Raw genomic sequence first — 22,801 nt, 5'->3', positions numbered from 1 at the left:
ATGTAGCCTGCATGAGAAAGTGCTCTAGCCACACTCCGATGCGAGTGTAGTTCTGCATGGCCATCCTTTAATATTAGGATTAATTCCCTCATCCCATACAGCGTATTCTAAGGGTACATCTGGGACAGACTGTAACGTTACATTAATTATTTAGTATGACCAGAAAGGAACTTTGCATCAGACTCTGGGTAGTAGATTTATGATGCTTCCTGCTGGGCTTTGTATTATTCCTACTGCAGGAGTAGCTGTGGGGCTAGAGCAACAATAGAAACTGCTCTGAAAATAGAAAATCCACATTAGGAAAAACTAAATCACAAAACTTATCATGGAGAATTTATTTCCAGTTGGTCCTGTAGCATAGTCACATTTTAGTGGATAATTCACCAGGCTGAAATGAGAGGTATAATCAGTAACAATGGAAAAGATGGTGAGAACTTTTCAATATACGTATTGTACCCAGTGTCTGGATCTTTGTCATGATCAGAATTCCTGTGACAGAACCCATGACTTTTGGCAATTTCACAAAGAATATCATGGGCTTTCTCCCCATCTGCCCGTTAGGGAACAAAACTTTTACTGTAAATTTTTCTAATGGGTTGCGGGAAGTTGTATGTTTTGCAAACTTGATGTGCTTTCAGGCAATTAACTGCAGCTAACACATTTAAGGAAATCTACTGTAGTGACAGTAACATGGGAGTCCAAGAGAAAACCCCACTCTGTTCGGACCCTACTGTGCTTTAGGATTATCTTTGTAACAAAAGAACTGCTGCTGCTTTAACACACTGACTAGCATGTGCAACATTATGTAGGTCAAGCCCAGAATTGACAAATGTTTTATCTGGTTGGAACAATACTTGCTTCTCAGGTGCAGAGTTAGGGATGGAAGATGTGGGCTTTAACATTTGAGCAGCTCCCTCACTAGTCACCTGCCCCAGCAGTCTCTTGCTGAGCTGGAAACACAGAGTGGATTTATTGACTCCCAGGGCTCTGATCTGCTGATTATAAACCTCTGTCCTTCAGAGCTCACTCTTCCTTAGTTATGAGAACCTGATCTCACCAGTTCCCAGAACCACCCCCCATGTCTGTCCATCCTACTGCAGTGACTTGAAAAATCCAGAGAGACACAGGTTTAAAATTTTGCCTGAAAGTGGATTAGTCCCCAAAATACCCTTCTCGGGCTGGCTGGACTGAGCACTAGCATAGAAATTGCAGCATAATGTGTATGCAAAGCACTTCAGGATAAGAACAAAAGAATGACCTTGCTGGGCCAGACCAATGGTCCACCTAGCCCAGTATCCTGTCTTCCAACAGTGGTTGGTGTCAGATGCTTCAGACGGATTGAACAGAACAGGGCAATTATTGAGTGATCAACCCCCTGTCGTCCAATCCCAGCTTCTCGCAGTCAGAAGATTAGGGACACCCAGAGCATGGGTTTGCATCTCTGACCATCCTGGCTAATAACCATTGATGGACCTATCCTCCATGAACTTATCCGGTTCTTTTCTGAACCTAGCTATATTCTTCACAACATCCTCTGGTGGAGTTCCACAGGTTGTGTGAAGTACTTGCCTTTGTTTTAAACCTGCTGCCTATTAATATCATTGGGTGAGCCAGGGTTCTTGTGTTCCTTATTCACTTTCTCCACACCATTCATGAGTTAATAGACCTCTGTCATATCCTGCAGGGTGAAATACACTAGATAAATGCAAGCTACCACTGTTCTTAATTTTCATGAGGCAGCAAGTGCAACGCCAGGGAACACAGGGGGCTAGCTCAGATCCTTTTTCACAGCTGCACTGTTTGGTTCCTAGAATAATAATTTAAGATATACATATCTCCTAGAGCTGGAAGGGACCTTGAAAGGTCATTGAGTCCAGCCTCCACTAGCAGGACAAAGTACTGATTTTTGCCCCAGATCCCTATGTGGCCCACTCAAGGATTGAACTCAATATCCTGCATTTTGCAGGCCAATGCTCAAGCCACTGAGCTATCCCTCCCCACAAGAGTGAAGAGAGAAAAGAATCTTTAGAAATGTACAAGACCTTCCTGGGGGCAGGAGGCAAAGTTGCAGCAAAGACGAATTCCTGGGCTTAGAGATGGCTCCTGTGCCAGTTGCTGGCTGGATCCAGCATTTCCTAGGCTGTTTCTAAAGCTCACCTGAGGGGATGACTGTGCCTCCGACATCCTCCCAGGATGGCTTTTCTCTCTTACGTCTGCTGTGCACTTGGGTGATGTCATCCTGCTTGATACTGCCTGTATGGCACCTTGTTCTATTATATGGGCAGCTCTGCAGCTAGGGTCTGGGAGCTCAGTCATAAGCTGGCCCCACGCTGTGCCTCTAGTGCTCATAGTAACACTTTCCAACAAGAGGGTGGTGGTATGGAGCAGGCTCAGGAAAAGACCATTTTAATTAAAATAACAGAGCTGAGATCCAATGGCAGGAGCCTGTATCAGCCTGGGACTGTGCAGAGGAATGTGGGGGATGTTCTCTGCCGAGGCAGATAGCTACTCCCCTGGCACCAGGTGTGGCAGGAAACTACTGATTTCATTGTGTACTGTTCTAACAATGACCGCTTGAGCCAGATGGCAGTGCCCCCTCCCCGCCAAGGCAGGCTGGGCTGATACAGGTACAGTTATTGAAATAATGAACTTTCCTTCTTCCCATGTCCCCCAAAGCCCTCAGTCTGTTCCTCCTTCATCCTGTAGCAACACCCTGGGGGACATCACAAACCCAGTTCCTGGCTTCACTGCCAAGAAGGGGCTTCTGCAGCAGGAGCTGCTATAGCTCCTTCCAGGCAAGTGCCATAGAACACACCAGGAGTTCCCAGAGCAGGGATTTCCCCACCCCTGCAAACACTGTAGAGCCAGGACAGAAACAAGTGGACTTTCCAGCCAGTGATTCTGGAGATCCCACACCCTGCACATTGGTGTCCGGCCTCTCAGCTGAAGTTTAGAGTCCCCAGTGTCCTGCTCACACGGGGCACCTTCATGAGCTTTATTAAGCACGGGAATCACTCACAATCTCTAACGCTGAAGGCCAGGCTGGGAGGTAGCTGTACAGTGCGTTACAATACAGCTCACAGCCCCACTGTGCTGTACCTACCAAAATTTCAGCGTTTAATCCAGGAGGATGGTAGGGCCTCACCCTGCATGGGGGGGAACTGGCACGGGTGGAGTGGGGTGGAGGCTAGCACCGTTGCAATGGAAATATTGGGTGGGTGCACCCTCTTGGGTCATTCCCGGTAAACTGCATGCATGTGCCAGGTGGGTGGGCACGGATGAAAACGAGAGCAGGATCTGTGGGAACTGGAGTGGTTGCCACGGTGCCTGGGGTCAGGTAGGAACTGGGGTGATTAGGCTGGTGCCAGCAGCAGCTACACTTGGGGAGAGAGATGTGTTGCTGGGTTCTCCCCTTCCCAGTCTGGAGCTGGGAGCCACCTCTCCCTTGCCAAGTCTCAGCAGCTCCCGCTGCAGAGCACCCACCTCGCTCTCCTCTCCTATCCCTTCAACCCTTCTATTTAACACGCGCTTCCACCTCTGACCCCATGCACCTGCCTGTGATGAGGGTCAAGAGGCCCACGGTCAGGAGAGATTCAGCTCAGAAGTAAATTCACCTGGCTTGTGACTCTTCAGGGTTCCCTCCTTCCCAGGCTGCCGCACTCTATAGCGGAAGGAGATGGACAGAAGGTTTGTGGTGGTGGAAACGGACCAGGGGGATTTGGAACTCTGGACAATTCTTCTCCTGTGGGGAAAGCCCCAGGCCTAGAGCTTCCTAGCCAAGGCAGAGGAGCAGCCATCTGCTAACAGCCTCACACAGAGAACAATGGAGACAGAGTGGGGTGAAGCACAGCGGGTTCTTTTATTCGGGTCTGAGGATGGTGAATACAGATAGAGTCAGGGAGGAAGTAAAGAGTCTGCCGAGTGTGGAGTCATGACAAACACCTTCTCTCTTCTGGGCATTACCACAACATTAAAACTCCTGCCTGTCAAAGTTTAATGGGAGAGTCCCAGCATCACCCTCACATGACCAGACTCCCACAAGCACAGCCAGTCTCCAGTCATCCTGTGCTGAAATGACAAGCTATGAAACACACTTCTCCTCTTGCCCCATTGCCTCCTGGTGTATTTTTCTCCCCAGCCCACCACTGCCCTCTCACCTGCTTCCTGCCACCCAGGCAGTTGTGCAAAGCGCGCAGGCCCATCTCCCTCAGTGCAGAACTCCTGGGATGCCCTTTGCAGGCACTCAAAGCCGAACGCGCTCACTGACTCTTGAGGCCACAGAGCCCACCTCTGAGGAGTGGAAAAGCCACAAAGATTTGTCCAGGTATCACAGTCTCTTCCTGAGTGCGGACATGTGCACTCTCTCAGCCCTCCTGCAATGGAGGGGCTCTGCTGGACCACCAACTTCCCTTTTAAACAGGGACTTATGTGGTGCTGGGACAGGAGCAATTTAACATGCAGAGGAAGCCTAGCATGGTGCCAGTGTGAATGCAAGTCATTCACTCTGGGTTTCTTGTCTGCACAGCCTGGCAGGGAACAGAACAAAACACTCCATTTTCTCACTTAATATTAAGTTTATAAATCTAATATTTGCCCCCATCCTCCTTCCAGCAGCAGCCAGCCCTGGGCAGGCTTGAACAGCTCAAATAGCATTTCCCATGGAAACATTTGCAGCTAGTATATTGGTAAAGCAACTCTCAGCACCCTGACAAAGGCCCAGTAAGACTGGAGCCGATGCTGGGCTGTAGGGTGAATCATGCATGGCAGGGGCAGGGTGGGGATTGTGGGAAGGGATTTCTGTAATGCCCTGCTTTGTAATTTGTAAAGCTTTATCTGAACAGGGCCTAACCCAAAATGATGGTTTAAAGCATTGAGAGAATTTGCACCTTTATCTTAGGCAGCTGGTGCTAGCGCAGTCTTATAATGTACATTGTTTCTCAATGAGAGTTGACAGCAAATCATAAAAAGCAAACGCGGTTAGCCAGGTACAAAAACTAAACACACTGTGAGAAAAAACATCCCCCCAGATATTTGGTATAAAACTTGCAAGTGCTCAGCTCACACTGCGAGCCCATGATCTGCCACTGCACCTGTCTCACCTGCTGGAATGGGCTGCAGCAGAGCAGATACGACTTGGGTTGGAGGATTTCACAGGAGCAGGTCACTAGTGCACAGAGTTCTGGTCAGTGACGATACCTTGGCCTACACCGAACATGAAAGTAAATGCACATCCCCCATCTGGCTGAATCAATCCATACAAAGCTGCATGCTGATGCCAATGAGCCAAGCAGAGCAAGCTTAGATGGGAAGGTAGAAGAAGCCAGGGAGCTGAATGAAGGGGCACTGGCCAAAGATATAGACCAATTTATTGATTATAGTATTTTTTACACTCATAAATAATAAAAATAAGTGATGGCAGTGGGAAGGGCCCCCCTTTCTCCTTCACTTGTGAGGCAATGGAGAGTGAGCAGGGCGAGGGCTGCAGAGGGCCAGAGGAGGAGGGAGGTTCTCACAAGGGTGCAGAGGAGCAGGCTGAGCACTTTGTAAATGGCACATCCCCACCACCCTGTGGGTCAGGGAGAGCTTCCCTTCCACATTGCATCCGGGGCCAAAGTGAGGATCCCTGCCAGCTGCACAGAGAGGAAGCTCCTGGGAAATCAGCCTCTTAAGCAATATAAAAAAACTTTCCCTCCAAACTGCCACATGAGGCTGAGCCAACACCTTTCTGCCCTCAGGAGCCTGAAAGTCAGCCAGAGGAGCAGCAGGGTGCAAGGAGAGCTGAGCTCCACCATACAGGCACTGCTGCTCCTGCGATCCTACTGTGGTTGTGTCTGGGTGAGGCTGCTTAGCACAGTGGGGGTAGGAGAAGGGCCTTCTCAGTGAGAAGGCTGGTAAAGCGTCTCCTAATCTTTCATTATGCAGCCTGTGCTGCATTAGCCAGTAGGGACCCCCAACCGCTTCTCATGAACTCCTCCTTTACCTCTCGCACATGCCCACTTGGGAAAGCCAGCTACAGATGAACAAGGAGAGTGTGGCTTTTTTGCAAAGCGAATGCCTCACATCCAGAGGCTGAGGTTATTTTCTAACCTCCAGGGTTTACCCACATGCCCAGGAACAGCAGGTCTGACCAGCACTAATGGGTCTCTCAAAATTGCTGAGGATGTTTTTGGTGGAAGCTCTTCAGTTTTCAGGAGCCTGGCTGCTGTAGGTAGCCCCTGCTCAGTCAGGAGCAATCAGCAGCCCAGCCAGGGGCATCAGCATCCCTTTCCTCGGACTCCATCTCAGGCTTTGCTCTCTAGCTGCAAATTCCCAGTTATTTGCAGGGTTCCTTTGGCTCAGAGCCACACTCTAGGCCAGTGAGTCCAGGGGCTCCATGGCTCACCACGGTGACATTTCCTGTCAAGCAGACCAGAACCGTGCCAGCACTGGCTGGTAGCAGCTGGTCCCCTTCCTATCGTTCCCAGTATGACAATAGGCTTCAAACACTAAACAGCCCAGAGATGAAGCATCCTGAGCACGGAGGCACCAAGACAGGAGCAAATGCATCCAAGGGAAGAAATGTTCCCCATTCCCACTGAGCAGTTTGTATGGAACAAGTGTGAGCTGAAACCTTCAGCTCCCTACTGCCCTTCTAGGGACAGGCCTGTCCCCAGCCTGTAAGAAGTAGTGTGGCTAAGAACAGTGCTTGTAGGAATGTTGGGTGTAGGAGTGTCAGTGTCTGGGGAAGCGAGGGAATTAACTGCAGTTTCACAGAATCATAAAATCAGAGGAGAGAGCCCAACAGGCTCCCATTTCCTCCCCACCCTGCTCGGCGGTAGGCCAAGGTCAGAGACAGGATTGATGCTGGGGATGTGACATAATCACACATTTAACGGACTGGAGGTGGCACTGGCTCCAGATGCTGCTGCTGTTCTGGCCTGGCAGCACTGAATGGTTTCTATATTGGAGAGAGAGCCAGTTCAATTGCACCAAGTCTGGGGCCACATCCTGGGTGAATGAGATGCAGCCAATGTCTTTCAGAGCCTCAGCTGCTGTCTAGCTGTCCAAGTATGGGCTTGCATCACCTCTGCCTGTTCAAAGGCAACTATTCAAAGAGTCTAGTGGAGCCCAAGCTGGCCAGGAAAGCTCCTATGCAGATCGATTACTAGCAAACGTCTCCATAGATACAAACACAATGGCTGTGCAGCGGGCTCCTGGTGGAATTAGTAGGGGTAGCTCTTGCTGTAAGGCTGGGAAGGGAGGCTCCCAAGGTCCTGGATGTAAGCCGTGTTCTCATCCAGGTGGGAGAGAGGAACAGTGTCTTCCTCGCTGATCTGCCGGTCAAACTCTGCTTTCAGGGTTGGCCGCTGATTGTCAGGGAAGGCCAGGGAGAAAAGGGCTTCAGGCTCACACACAAACTTGTACACATAGCGCTCTCCAGCAACCTGAAGGGAGGAGACAAGGTGAATGCTACAGTCTCTGTCCCACCCACTCGTTATGCAGCTAGCTGCTCCCAGCGAATGACAGCAGCCATTGACATGTGAGTTGTTCAGTGGGGGATGAGAGGGACTCTAGGGTGACCAGATGTCCCGATTTTATAGGGACAGTCCTGATTTTGGGGTCTTTTTCTTATAAAAGCTCCTATTACCCCCAACCCCCATCTTGATTTTTTCAAACTTGCTGTCCAGTCACTCTATACCCCACAGAGCTAGGAAAGACTCTGGGCTCCTCTAGATCATCCCCATGTCAGAGAGAGAGTTTTCACCACTTCGCCCAGCATCCTCTGTGGCTGTTCTGGAATAGCTGCAGGGACAGTGACACCACACCCGATAAGCAGGCAGGGCACGTTGCAAGGGGCAGCTTTTCCCTTAGGGGGCTGGAAATGGGGAGGGCGGGGAAGAGACTCTTAACTGTAGAGATGGAGAACCATTCGACAAGGAGCAGGATTTGTCATGGGTTATCTTCAATTGCTGGACTTATGCTGTATTTATAGGTTATGTTAAGGCTGCCCAGAGCACATGAATAGGTGCTACCTTTAGCCTTCTTATAACTCTAACTAGCACTAACAAGAGCCTCCCTTGCCAGCTAATCCCATGACAGGTGCCCTGACTGTTGTTAAGAGGATCCCCCCCTTGCTCCCCAATGCAGGTGTGCATGGAGAAAGCATGACCCCGCCCCCAATCAGCTTTCCCCTAGGATGCCTGGTTTCAGCTCCTTCAACCTTTCCTCAGTGGGTCTTGTTTCTTTGCTTCCTGCTCTGCGAATGGTGGGCCAGGGAGAGAGTTGCAGGGAAGGAGGGAACCTCAGGAAGTCAGGGGGTTCAGAACTTGCCATGAGCCAGCCAAACCTCCAAGACAAGTGTCAGGACGAGCATAGAACTTGGATCCCATCACAAACTGACCTTCTGCATGATGCCTTTCTCATAATAATAGCGAAGGGACCGGCTCAGCTTGTCATAGTTCATGGCTGGCCGGTTCTTTTGGATACCCCACAGCCTGGCCACCTGCAGGACAAAATACCAGGATGCATTAATGTCTGTGAGCTCTGAGGGAAGGAGCACATGACAAATGCCTGTCTGGGGGATGTTCCATGTGATCCGCTTCTGAGGGAAGAATGCTGCTCAAAAGGCAATATAAATACTAACGCAGAGCAGGCAAACAATGGAATACAAATAACAAATCCAGCCCCATTTCCGCTTCACTGCAGCAAACAAGGAGGGCAAAGCTGAGAGAATGTGTGCGTGCAAACACCCCTGCGGCAATTGTATTGATGGAAAAACTCCATCAGTGGGCAAACACTGTCAGGCAATGAACTCCCTTCCTCGCTCCCCGATTCTCAAAGTAAGGGGGGTGAGAATCCAGGGTGCTGAGTGGCTGACAAAAAGGTCACATGTTACTACAAGCTACATGCCAAGTGCTTGGCACTTTTAGCCAGTGCCTATATATTGGCGGGATACGCCCACAGCCAGGTCAGCACTGGGAAAGGGTCACTTCACCTGAAACCATCTTCAGCCTTGAATGATGAGCACTATTATACAAAAATGAGGCTGAGAAAACACTTGTAAACGAATGTTAATAGTGAAGTGACCCAGCAAAGTGACTCAGCCCATCTGCACTGCATATGTTCATAAGAGCCTGGGGATTAGCTAGAGCAGCCACTAAACACAGCCATAAATCGGATCCTGACATTAATGGATGTTCCAGACACATTTCCCAGCTATTATCAGAGTTTATTGCTCTGTTTGGAACATGGTGGCACTAGATGTGATATCTCTGTTAACTGCAGTTCAAATCTATCCATCTCCAGATCAGGACATGGTTTCTCCCAGATTTTTATTTAAAATGCTGTGATCCATGAGGTACACTCCTGCCCCGGCTCTCAGAGACAGCATCGGGCACTGAATGTGACGCAGGTGGCACAGAACCAATGTGGGACAGCCCAAGAGTAAAACCCCTTGGAAGGAGGAGACCTGCTGAGAAACCCACTAACTGCAGTTCCCTTTAGCGACTCTGAGATCCTAATGAGGGAGCTATTGGAGGGGAAACTGCCATCTCCTCTATCTGGGTCCCACTGACCTAGACTGTTCACCTGCTGGAGCTCAGGTGATGGGGGCAGCCATCATAAGGCTGGAATTTTTGGGCACGTAGCTGCCGTGGCTTCCTCCTCTAAAACCTCAGCCTCAGTGGTGGCTCCCAGGGCCACTGGCAGGCAGGAGGCTTTACAGACGTGTGGCAAAGGCCCCGGTCCTCAGGAATCTGAAGAATCTGTAACTCAGCCCAGGGGCCCCTCTTGTTCCATGGGTAGAAGCTAAAGAGTTTTCACCTCCTCAGGCTCAATGAGTTTGAACTCCATTCCTCTGCCGGTCCAGGCGATGAAGTGGGAATTGGTGGGATCATCCAGCAAAGCCACCAGGAACTGCCAGAGCTGAAGAGACCCTCGGCGCTGGTACGGGGGTCCTTCCCGGTACCCACCCACTTCCTGCTTGATGTCTCCTGCTGAGTAGAACAAACACAAAGGGTTTTGCTATGTCCCTTTCCCTGCCCTCCAGCAATTCTGCCTCTCCTGACGGGAGAAAGATGCAGAGACAGCTTCTGGGTGGACAGCCACAAAAGACAAAGCAGGCTCCAGGCCACCTACAGATGTTACTGCAGGGATGCCCGAGGACTAACCTCTTCTCACCTGCTGTTTACCCAAGAGGAGAGCCTGGTTAGAAAGCAAGAGCCCGGAGTGCAGCAGGAATCGTGTGACAAGCCAGTTGAAAGAGTTGCTCGCTCTTTGTTGAATTGGAAGAAGCTGGGGGAGTTTTACTGTAGTTCAGGAATCACTCCACAGTGTAAATGGAACAAGACCCTAATGCACGTGCCATGGCATCTGCTCCCAGGGGAGCCCCATCCTCCAGAGATGGGTGCTAAAGGAACTGGCTGCCCTCTGAGTTCTGAGAGAACTCTGCAGAAATAGAGCTTTTAGAGCAAATGTACTTCACTGCCCCCTTCAGAGACAGACCCCCACCCCCCTCGACTCCTGCACCCCTGGGCAGTGGGAAATCAATAGCTATGCATTTAGGCTCTAGCTCAGAACTGCTATTAATGTGCAGACGGCCCAGCTGGCTGATGCCCAGCATCAAAGCCCATTAGATAATCTCCTCCTCTAATGTTCATAAAGGCAGGGCTGGCCCTTGGGTACCCAACGGGGGTGGGCGAATCCCAAAGGGGACGAGGAGAGAGGCTGGAAATACAGGTGCCAAGATTCTGGGCAGATGCCGGGCCTGGCTTCTAGCACGAGGCATTTACACGTTCCGCCGTGACTCCCTGCAGCAGCAAAGCAGAACAGAATGATTTCAGCTTGTGTCTCATGCCAGGGCAATCCCACACACTCTGACCTGGTGCGGGTGGCAGGCTGCATATCAGGACCAAGCTCCATTACTGTGAGCGAGCCCATGTTAGACGTGCTGCCGCCTGGCTGTGGAGTGACACTGACAACCACATAGCGACTCTAGGGGTGCCTGGGGGGAACTATTGTAAACTGAAGCCAGGTACAGAAGCCCTGGGGTGCCATGCTCAGCGGGCACTAGGAAAGGGCAGTGATCTTGGCAAGAAGGTTTAGGGGTGTTCGTGGGGAGCTGGGACTGGGCCCCAACACCAATGACAAGGCTGGGAAATAGGGGGCCACTGGCTGGGTGGTTCTGGGTTCAATTGCTATGCAGAAATCAATATCTCTCAAGTGTTTGCCTGCAACATTTCAGTTTGCCAGGAGTGAAGAGGAGAAATCCACCACCAACTGTAGTGATCTGGGCTCAGCTGTTGAAATGTCTGTCTGCTGCGATGAAAATGCAGAAAACAAACTCCCAGGAAGCACATCAGCCATGACTCATACATCCAGGTGCGGCATCTCCTAATGAATAGGGTAACGAATAGGGTAAGCAGAGCTGGCAGTGTGCATATTCCGGCTCACATGGCTACATAGGGCCTGGGGTAACCTCATCCTACCCCAAGATTTGGAAGACACACAGGTTTCTCTCTGACCTTCAAACTTCTCTGGGACGACACAGACATCATCAGCAAATGGCCTCATCTGCTTGTTGTAGCCATAGCCTGGAAGAGACAGCAGCAGATGCAATCAGAGAACACAGACAACCTGCAGCACTGGAGTGTGGCCTATTGCAGGAGCAGATGAGGAGGAGACAGAGCCATGGAAGTTACTTACCTAATGTCCCTTCTGTATTTGAATGGCTTTGATACCCCTCAGTGTTCATGTACATGGAAGGACAGCCAGGAACATCTACAGAATGAGCAATATACACAGATTACTGCCAAGCACAGAACCCATCAGGGCCAGCCTGCTCATCATATAGGATCACAGCCTCAGGCCCTGAAGCAGCCAGGCCAACCACTAGCTTTGTGCCATCCTAAGAGAAAACTGAGACTTTAGATCCCGTCTTTGCTCTAGCTCAGACTGGTTCCAGACAGGGCCAGCTCCAGCATTTTTCCCACCCCAGGAGGCGCAAAAAAATAAAAATAAAATAAAATAAAAAAGCCACGATCAGGGGCAGCTCTATGGTTACCGCTTCATTCTTTGGCGGCAATTCGGTGGCTGGTCCTTTGCTCCAAGAGGGAGTGAGGGACCTGCCGCTGAATTGCCGCTGAAGAGCCGGACGTGCCGCCCCTTTCCCTTGGCTGCCCCAAGCACCTGCTTGCTGTGCTGGTGCCTGAGCAGGCCCTGGTTCTAGGGCTTGTCCTCTCACCACAGATAGCCATGGATTAAATTCATGTACAATTGTGACACCACCCAAAGCACTGTTTTCATCTGTGATGACAGACAGAGCAGAATATTAACACAGGTTACATTTGTTTGCTATTTCTCCTTCGTTTAGGGTTTAGGGTGACGTGACGCTGGACTGCACTATGATAGTTACAGATGAAGAGGATGTTATTAGTCAGGACGGGCAAGGATGGTGTCCCTATCCTCTGTTTGCCAGAAGCTGGAATGAGTGACAGGGGATGGATCACTTGATGATTACCTGTTTGGTTCATTCCCTCTGGGGCACTTTGCAATGGCCACTGTCAGAAGACAGGACACTGGGCTTGTGGTGAACTCTTTCGCAAATCTGGACCTTAGTGTACAAAATCTGGGTGCTTACTGTGAACGTCCCCAAGCTTATACCCAGCTTGGATCTTATTTCGCTGCCACCAGATAGTATTGAGGCTACTATCAGCCTGGGTTCCCCAAATTCCTTGGGGGGACCCCCTCTCTGGCCTCCCCAACTTTCCCTGGGAGGACCCCCAAGACCCAGACCCCTGGGTCTCCCTATCTCAAACGGGAAAACAAGTTCCTCCCCCTTGTCTCCTCGTTATCTGCTCCCCCGCTTCCCTCCCTGGGTGAGCCTGGGCGATGCAGTACTTAACTCCTTGAAGGCAAAACAAAGAGGGTAATCACCCTCCCCCTGAGGCGATGCCTTCAAACCTAGTAAAGCTAACATAAAGAGATTTTCCACCCCTCCTTCCTGTAGCCTCACCAGAGAAAAACCAAAAACCTCAACCAGGTTTTAAAAAGAACTTTATATAAAGAGAAAGAAAATACAGAAAAATATCATCACTGCATTAAGATGTCAATACAGGCTCTTGGCTTATAAGAAAATAGGAATAAACAGTCTGATTTAAAAGATAGCCCAATTAAACCAGTCCAGCAAATCAACACCCATGTAAATACAAATCAAAGCACATCACAGCCGATTACTTTGGTTCCTTTGTACTCACACTTGATAGTAGAATATTTGAAAGAAGATGGAGTTAGAAGAAAAGCTTGTTTACTCACAGCCGAGGAAAACAAAAAGACCCAGAACAAAGCCAAAAACCTCCAGAGGTTCCCACCCTTACTTTTGAAAATCCGGTTTCCTGATTGGTCCTCTGGTCAGGTGTTTGGTTCCCTTTGTAACCCTTTACAGTAAAAGAAAATTAACCCTTACCTTACCTATCTACTTATGACAGGGGTAGATGGACCTTTGGTCTGACACAGTATGGCCATTCCCACGTTCTTATTTTGCTATAGTGCAGCTATGGACTTCAGGCCCCATACTGTTGGGGTCTTACTGGTGTTAATCTGAGATAGCTGGCTGCAAAGATTGGGAGTTCTCTGAGCATTAGAGAAAGCAAGAGGGTAAAAATAAGGTGGGTGTGGAAGAGGACAGTGGTTTTAAAGGTTCCATACTGCACATATAGTATGACTGCTTACTATAATTTATACACTAGTTTTCCAGCCCCAGCAGGAATGGGGGAAGTAACTGGATGCTTTGGAAGAGTTTTCTCATGTTTCTCACGTCCTCTTGTATCACGAAATTATCTTCAGCGCTGTTTTGCTGATGCTAAGGGCAGGAGTACAGTGAATTGACTGCAGTCTGCATTGTATGTTATTATAGGCATAAACTAGTTTCACGAAAGCCATTCTGCTGGAAGCAGGGTCATTTTTACCCATGTCTGGGTGGAGGCACTCAGTGAGGGGTATTGTCTCCATGGTGGGCACAGAGATAAATTCAGAACCCCAGTGGGAAATTTGACTGAATTTATTTTTGCTCATGAAAACCAGTCCAAAGTGGTCATTAAAACTCCAGGAGAACGGGAGCAACCTTCTCTCTTCAAAGGGGGATTGATTTAGTGTGGATCACAGCAGCGCGTGCCCACACCTTGGGCAGGAGTCTGCTGGAAAATAAGCTTTTCACTGAGAAAAACTAACTTTATTCCCTGACTGGTTGGGTTCCCAGGCAGCCCCCTTTGGAGATTATAAATAAACATTTCTGTAGTGCTGTGATCAGCTCTGACATCCTCTGAGATACTGGGTCTTCACCCCTGACTTCCCCCAGGATGCTTGCTGTGGGGGTGACAGCCAAGAGGAAGACAGTGAGTCCAGCTGATTAGAAAGTTCTGCTTAGCCGCAGCAGACAGACCCAGCTGTACTTGGAGTGGCTCCCATCCTCCAGTTTGGTGTTAGTGGCACAGATGTAAAAAGAAAAGATTTGCTTCTCAGAACAAAGCTGGTTTATCTTGCAATTTAACCTCCAAACGAGGGAGTCGTTTCTTATTGTCCCTGACTCGCTCCAGGCAGCAGTCAGACAGCAACACACCAGCTCATGTTACCAGCCACTGGCTGATGTCAGCTGCCTATGAAAAGAAAGCATGTGGTGAAAGCCGACACCACCGCCAGCCCAACTGGGAGCTCAGCTCCTTCCCCAGCCCTCCATTTTGTGAATGAAATTCCTCCGACTCCATTCAGAGGGAGAGGAGCAATGTGTGCCAAGCTGCAGGGCGGGAGCACAGTTCATGGTTATGTAATACAATCCCTGGCACCAGGGAGGAGCGCTCCAGCTCCCCTAGCATCTGAAGGTCACTGGCGCTGCAGAGACCGCAGCGCAGTCTCTATCCTAGTTCCAAGCCACTGGACTCCCTTCTGCAGCTTTTGACAAAGGGATTTCTGTGCAACTTCTGCAAGGCTGGTCCTTGTGTAACACAGCAAAGTCTGCAGAGAGCTAAACAGAATGCAGGGGAGCTTGCAGCGTGCACTCACACCAGAAGTGCTGGAACTAGGGGTGCAGCCGCTCCCCCTGGCTTGAAGTGGTTCATTATATGCTGGGTTTCCAGTTTGGTTCAATGGCTCTCAGCACCCCACTATAAAAACTGTTTCAGCACCCCTGGCACACACTGGCCCGGGGGTAAAACCACTTTCAGCAGGACCCAGTTGCTAGTCCCTTGGGCCACTGCTGCCTCCTAGGTGCCCAAAGCTCTTCCTAAGAGTTAGTGTAACCCACACATCTTCTGGGTGTGGTGTTCTGTCCCATCCCTAGTGGCACTAAGACCACTTAAAGAGCAAGAGAGAGAAAATGAATCTGCTCTACAGCCAGTTGGCTTTTTAACTCATGCACTAAGCTCTAGAGGTCCCAGGTTCAATCCCGTCCACAGCCGAGCGGGGTCTGTTGGCATTTCACTAGGAAATCACATTTCCTCCCTTTGCGGTGGGAGAAGGTGTCATCTGGATATCAGCGCCTGCTGAAAAGCGCTCACCATCACACCTCTCTTATTTGGAGAGTAACAGCTTCCCATCAGCACAATATCTGAGCACCTTCCATGCAAAACCAAGAGCCACACTGAAGTCCCTAGTGGTCTTCACTGACAAGTGTTCCATTTCTGACCCATCTCATGACACCAGAACAAGTGAGTGACACACCGAGTCCCTTTCCCAGACCTAAGGACAAGCTCTGTGTAGCCTGAAAGCTTGCCTCACTCACCAACAGAAGTTGGTCCAATAGAAGATATTACCTCACCCGCCTTGTCAAAAGAACAAGGGGGCAAATGAAGCTGCTAAGATGCTATCCTTGGGGTTTTTTAAACACAATGCATACTTAAATGCATACTTTTTTTTAAACACAATGTGGAGCTCACTGCCACATGATATTTTGAGGCCAAGAACTGAGTGGGATTTGACATTTATGTAAATCATGAGACTATCCAGAGTTACATTAAAAAATAAGAATTTATAGGGGTGTTAAACACTTCTTCAGGGCATGAGCCAACCTCTAAGTGCCTGAGGCTAGGGGCAGATTATTCCATAACTGTCCATAAGGTGTTTTATATCGGCTTGCCAAAGCATCTGGTGCTAGACACTGTTGCAGACAGGAGCCTGGTTAGATGGACCCCTGGTCTGATCAGGATTAGCAGTTCATATGTTGTGGTGTGAGGAACACACACACAGTTCCATTCCCCTCTGTATTTTGTCACTTACCCATCATTCACTGGGGACTCTTGATCAGTGATTGTGTATTGTGGGGGAGGTGTCAGAAGACAACAAGGCACCCCCAGGATTCTTCAAGGAAGCAGAGAAACCAGATGTGATCTACACTGCCCATGCACAGGTCTGGATCCAGAGGTATGGGCTCCTTTTTCTGAGGACTCACCCATGGAATCTAACCAGAACATGACTAAAAATACATCCAGAAAGCAAGAGTCCTACTCAGTGTTCCCAGACCCATCAAGAGGAGGTAATTGTAGCCTGGCAAGCTGCCAGAGCATTTCTGCAGATTGCAAGAGTCAGAGTTCCTACCAGGAAACATTCTCTGATCTTTTTAAGGAAGGAAAACTTATTATGTATTGTTGATGTTAGCAGGCAGTTTGTGGGGCATAGCTCAAAGACTAAATATGGGACTTGAGCTTTTTTCCATAGTCTTTGTTACCCCAGTCAGGGTGCAAGGCACTTTCATGACTCCTTACAAATTGGGCTCAATATGGGCCCAGTCCTGCATTACTAATGGAGTTTTGCCATTGATCACAATAATGCAGGATCGTCCTGCCCCTGCAGGGTTGTGGGCAACACCGAACCTACTAGGATGCTGAGCAGGCAGGACATGGCAGCATTGCCAATACTGCCAGGCAGTTCTGAGGTTTCACTGGAAACTGGCAGGGCAGCAGTCCATTTTCTAAGCAATTATAGACTCATCATCATCTCAAAAGTCAGTGCTTTCCAAAAATCCTCCACTTTACCATTCAGGGAGAAAGGAATTTGCTCCAGAGAGCCCGTGGAATGTCCTCTGTAATAGGCCAACTAGGGCGAGGCAGAGAGATTATGCTTCTTGGCCTCCATCTCTGGCCCCTTCACCATTTAAGATTGTCAATAACAGGCTAGTAAAGAACATGCATTACTGTGCATTAGCCTTCATTAATTTCCCAGGTCTGAGGGCCATGAGAGTCTCTGGCAGGGCAGCATTCCTGTAATTAGGGTTCAGACACAGGGGGAGGAAGGCCACACCTCTTTTTGAGCTGTAATTGTAGGCTTCAGGGAAAAGTAGAGGACAGACTTGGGGAGCAGCCCAGTGACCTGTAATCCCCCGCAGACCCTCTGGGATGCTCTGTCCCTTTCCCTTTGGGGCTGGCAACGTGGCATCCTATGTGTGTATGTAGCACTTAGCACAATAGGGTCCTGCTCTTTGACCAGAACCCCTAGGCAATATTAAAATAGAAATAATACACTAACAACATAAATTACTACTGGGCAGCTACAACTGGGGGATTCTCCTTCTGCAGCCTGGAAAATCTGATTCATCGATTCACAGAGTTCAAGGCCAGAATGGGTCATTCTGATCATCTAGTGCAGGGGTTCTCAAACTTCTTTGCTCCATGACTCCCTTCCTAAAACAAAAATTACTACATGACCTCAGGAGGGGGAACTGAAGCCTGCGCCCACCCAAGCCCTGCTGCCCTGGGATCGGGGGGTGCCCAAAGCCAAAGTCTGAGACCCACCATCTCTGGTTGGGGAGAGGAGGCGCAAAGCTTCAGCCCCAGGCAGGGGCCTGTAACCTGAGCCCTGATGCCCAGGGCTTGGGCTTTGGCTTTAGCCCCAGGCCCCAGCAAGTCTAAGCCAGGCCTGGCGACCCCATTAAAATGGGGTTGTGACCCATTGTTTGAGAACCCCTGATCTAGTCTGACCTCTTGCATAGCACAGGCCCGAGAACCTCATCCAGTAATTTCTGCATCAAGCCTCTAAATGCTGGTTGAACTGGAGCTTGTCTTTTAGCAAGACACCCAGTCTCGATTTAAAGATTTCATGGCATGGAGAAGCCATGATGGCCCTAGGTAAATTGTTCCAATGGTTAATCACCCATCCTAATAAAAACATCTGCCTTTTTCCCTAGGTGGAATTTGTCTAGTTTCAGCTTCCAATCAGTGGGTCTTGTTCTGCCTTTTTCTGCTAAACAGCCATTTTCTGTCAGAAATGTCTTCTCTAGGCAAGTATGTGTAGAGTGCTATCAAGTTACCTCTTCACTTTTCTCATGATTAAACTAAACCGACTGGGCTTCCAAAGCCTCTCACTCGGTCTAAGGCATGTTTTCCAACCTCGAATCATTCTCATGGCTTCTTCTTTTCTGCTCTTCTGAAACCTCCCTCAAGCTCCGAGGGCATGGAAATTGGGAGGGGAGGTTTCCCAGTGGGAGGGAGGCTGTTAGCCAAATCACCTATGCGCTGCTGCCCCATAGCATGGCAATGAAAAGCTAGAAGAAAAATGCCACTTCAAAGCCCGTGACAATTCCAGCAAGAAGGTTCCCCAGGAGCCAGCACACGCAGCAGCATCTGGCCTGCATGTATTGCTTTAGTCAGGATAATTCTCCTGCCCTACCTGAGTCATAGGCATAGTCTGTCTGCTCCTGCTTGATCACCACTCCCGCTGGGTACCGGTGGTCACTGCTGTTCCCCAGCTGGTTTGCCTGCTCATACATTGGGTCGTGGTACTCCTGTTTAAAGCCCTGTGGGTGGTACTGTAGGCAGGGTTCGGACATCTGTCGCTGGTAGGCAACTGGAGCTTCTCGGCCCAGGCCCTGAGAGGAGGGGAAGGAACGGCACATCTCCGTAGGCGGCTGGTAGATGGAGCTAAATAGGGGGAAATAGCTGATGTGGTGACTGCTTTCCCTAATCGCAAACTGTTCGGGACTCATATGCAATGGTAGGAGGAACAGGGATATAGAAGGTTGTACCTTAATCAAAAGAGACACACATGCAGAACTCTAGCAAGGAAAGGGCACCTTGCAAGGTATTCCCAGGGGCTGTTGCATAGCCGTAGGTCATATAGAATCTATAGCTACAGAGCTGAATGGGCTTCAGACAATGGACTCCCCCAACATGGGCACCAGGCAGCAGCTTGGGACCCAGGCTGGTAACAAGAGGGAAGGTCTATGATTGCCAGAAAGAGAGAGCTTTGATTCAGACACAGTGGGGGACGTCAAGGGAGCTTTGGGGAGAGCAGCCCCTTTCATTGGAGGCTGTCTACCACCTTGCCACTGGTGTGGTCACTCACCTGTGTTCCATGAGGTATCCACGGCTGGATGTGGGTTGGGACGGCCCCTGAGGGCTCAGGAAGCTCCTGTCCTGCCTAGGGAAATGTTGAAGCGGTGACTGTATCGGGGTTCCTGGGTTTGGGGACTCGAGTCCAGCTTGTCTGGTTTGGTCATAGGCACTGGGACAGTCAAACAGATATTGGAATATTACAATCTCCTGACAGCGACCCATTCCATTCACCTGGGGAGAACGTGCCACAGGCAGTCACCTGGCAATGCAGCTCTCTGAGTAAACTTCCCTCTTGCTTATTGCTGGTCATTCTCCTTGATCAAACTAATGGCACTTTACAGAGGGGTCACCCAATGAAATTAATAGGTAGCAGGTTTAAAACAAACAAAAGGAAGTATTTCTCCATACAACGCACAGTCAGCCTGTGGAACTCCTTGCCAGAGGATGTTGTGAAGGCCAAGACTATAACAGGGTTCAAAAAAGAACTAGATAAGTTCATGGAGGATAGGTCCACCAATAGCTATTAGCCAGGCTGGGCAGGGACGGTGTCCCTAGCTTCTGTTTGCCAGAAGCTGGGAATGGGCGGCAGGGGATGGATCGTTTGATGATTACCTGTTCTGTTCATTCCCTCTGGGGCACTTGGCATTGGCCACTGTCGGAAGACAGGATACTGGGCTAGACTGACCTTTGGTCTGACCCAATATGGCTGTCTTTATGTTCTTATGAATAGGAGGACAAGGCCTGGGTGGTGAAGAGCTTACAGTGCAAATACAAAGATGGGCAGAGGAATGGTGGGGAGGTCAGTACAGGGAGGATCTGGGGAAAGAAGGGATGAAGGAGGAGAGGGAAAGTGCTTGGCAGACAAGAAGAGGGAAATTGTTCTAAGCATCAGGGGCAGCCAAGACACCAATAAAGAGATGCAAGAGGACCGTGCAGGGATTGAGAACAGGGGTACAGCAGAGCATGGTTACGTTGGGAGGGTTTATTTGAACAAGTAAACATGCTGGCACCAGTGGCGGATTTAGAGTTAGTGGGGCCCTATATGCAGCTTCATTTTTTCCCCCCTCCCCCCTCCCCGGGCCTAGACCCAGCCAAGAAAAAGAACATTCTCTCCTATCTCCCCCCCATTTTTCATTCTTTTTTTCTTCTTCCTCCTCCTATATTATAAGTAATGGGAAGTAAATGAAAGTAAAATGAGGTATGTTGATGAGGGCAGGGGGTTGGGGTGCAGGAGTCGGGATCTGGGAGGACGTTTGGGTATGGGGTGCAGGCTGTGGGCTGGGGCAGGGGGTGGCGCTTACCTCGGGCAGCGTGGCTCCCAAAGCGACTGGCACCAGCCCACCGGCTGTGGCTCCTAGGCAGAGGGGAGGGCATGGGGTCTACGCACACTGCTGCCCATAGGTGCCCTCTGCAGCTCCCATTGGCCACAGTTCCCAGCCAATGGGAGCTGCGGTGTTGGTGCTTGGTGTGGGGGCAGCGCATGGAGACACCACCACCCCCAATCCCCCTCCAGGGGCCACAAGGACATGCCAGCCACTTCCAGGAGCAAAGCAGCGCAGTTGTTTCATGGTAAATCCGCTCCTGGCTGGCCATGATTTTCTTGTACAGTAAGTGATACTGTACAATAAACTAGCATACAAGCAGGCTGCCGGGGGTGCAGTGTTAAATGGGATGTAACTGGCATGTCAGAAGAGACCCAGCGACCCAACAGGACATGTTGCAGTCGCACTCCCTCATCTTTAGTTACCTTTCCCTCCCTCCTGCATCCGAGCGGCATTACCTGGCGTAAAGGCATTGCTCGCCATTGCGGTACTGAAATGGCTGCTTATGGCTGCAGGACAGTGCTGGGTCAGAACAGGGACTTTGTGGCTCCTTCTTAACTTTAGCAGGAGGGCTGTGAAAAGCTACTGAGAGAGAGAAAGAAACAGTCAAGTCAAACCTCCTCCTGGGCCCGGAGAGAGGGCATTTGTGTCAGCGGAGAAACTAACGGCAAGTGAGATACATGGGCACGCACTGCCTGACCTACTTACCTGCCTCCGGGTGAAGTAGAATGACAATGGGTACAACTGTTCTCTGGAGTTTCCCGAACTCTGTCCCAAATACCCCTCCCTACCCTTTGTTTACACTAGCTGCTGTCTGAATATTTAGTTAGGTTCATACTGTGTCCTTACCCTTAAAGACGCAAATCTGGGGAAGAGATTATAGGTACTGTGAAAGTCCAGGGCAGGCTAGGTAGGAGGGAAAGTAGGTATATGTGAAGCAGTTCAGGACTTGGCAGGGGAGAGGCAACATAGTCTGTGGATGTCTAATTATTTTGTGTTATAACCCAAAGGGTAACACATTCATATTCTGCTGTTCAACACCTAGAACCTAAGGTCTGGCTTTGCATCATGCTAACCACCCTCTCAGGTTCACATGCTAACAGCGTGTTGTGAGTAACATCACCATGTCATTACATTGTGCCGTATTGTACTGACACTGTCTCATGAGGTACATTTCATGATATGCTAGTTTGTCCTGTAGGACAAACAGTTTAAGATGGTTACCATAGAAACGGCTACACTGGCTGCTGAAGGATGTCCGTAGGGAAATATTATTACACTTATTGAGCCATCTTCACTGCTTAGTGCTGTACCAATGCAGAAGAAAACAAGGACTAATATTTTCAAGAGCCCCTTACTGACTTAGGAGGCTAAATTCCATTTTCAAGTGACTTAGACAGTTAAGAGTCTAAATACCACTCACTGTCACTGGGAGTCCAGCTTCTAAGTCACTTAGGGGCTCTTGAAAATTTTATCTAAGGTCTCTGTCCAAAAGTCAGTACAGACAATGTCACACAGGACCATCGGACTCACGGGTCAGAGATCAAAGCTTTCAGTGCTAGGGAGTTTTGTTTGTTCTTTTTAGTTTGGACGATTAAAACCCCTTCCTAACTAGCAGTATCAGCAAGATGCCCCTTTGTAACATTAGTGATTTCTGGCTGTCTCCTGGGAACCAGTTAAGGGTACCCACACAGTTCACTAACACCTGCAGCACCATTACACAGCTGGCTGCATGCTATGTGACATTTGACAGTGTGGGTTCAGACGACATACAACAATGAGGGATGTTCCCCGGTGCCCTCTCATACAGAGACTGCTCATGGAGCTGGGAGGAGGAGATATTGATTGGGAAGGAGGCATAGACACTGCTTCCCTAACACCCTCTTTTTTATTTTTCATTATCTACTTAGAACAGAGAACAGTGCCGGTCACGCAGAGTTCTGGGTTGTGGCTATCTGGAGAAAGGCCCAATGTAGTTAGGTAAATGTTTACCTAGTGAGGGACAGATCAACAAAGCACTGTGCACTTTAAAGTCACACAATCAGTCTGCCAGTGTTGCATTTTCTCTTAGATCTTTAGGAAATGCTCTTTATCCAGAATCCCTACAGATAAGGAGCAAAAATTAGATAAAAACCAACAGCCCCTCACTGACAACAAGAACATGGAAAGCCATCAGGCTGTCAG

At 49.5% G+C, this 22,801-nt stretch overlaps 1 protein-coding gene across 2 annotated transcripts in view; it reads right to left on the bottom strand.

Moving 5' to 3' along the window:
• Positions 1–4,116: 4,116 nt before the first annotated feature.
• The window catches only part of ETV4 (ETS variant transcription factor 4), a 45,301-nt gene continuing 26,616 nt past the window's right edge, over positions 4,117–22,801 (bottom strand). Inside the window, exons 6-13 of one of the 2 annotated variants that reach the window (XM_032772697.2) lie at positions 21,076–21,202; positions 19,306–19,464; positions 18,631–18,881; positions 11,683–11,757; positions 11,502–11,570; positions 9,802–9,971; positions 8,381–8,482; positions 4,117–7,424 (exon numbers count right to left, since the gene is read on the bottom strand). In XM_032772697.2, the coding sequence (XP_032628588.1) occupies positions 7,203–7,424; positions 8,381–8,482; positions 9,802–9,971; positions 11,502–11,570; positions 11,683–11,757; positions 18,631–18,881; positions 19,306–19,464; positions 21,076–21,202 (1,175 nt within the window). In that variant the 3' untranslated portion in view covers positions 4,117–7,202. The remainder of the gene's footprint in view (positions 7,425–8,380; positions 8,483–9,801; positions 9,972–11,501; positions 11,571–11,682; positions 11,758–18,630; positions 18,882–19,305; positions 19,465–21,075; positions 21,203–22,801) is intronic. The other variant, XM_032772699.2, reaches the window with a different exon arrangement.

This window comes from Chelonoidis abingdonii, chromosome 21 (assembly GCF_003597395.2).
Source record: "Chelonoidis abingdonii isolate Lonesome George chromosome 21, CheloAbing_2.0, whole genome shotgun sequence".
Taxonomy (NCBI): domain Eukaryota; kingdom Metazoa; phylum Chordata; order Testudines; family Testudinidae; genus Chelonoidis; species Chelonoidis abingdonii.
This window is presented reverse-complemented; position numbering and strand designations above follow the sequence as displayed.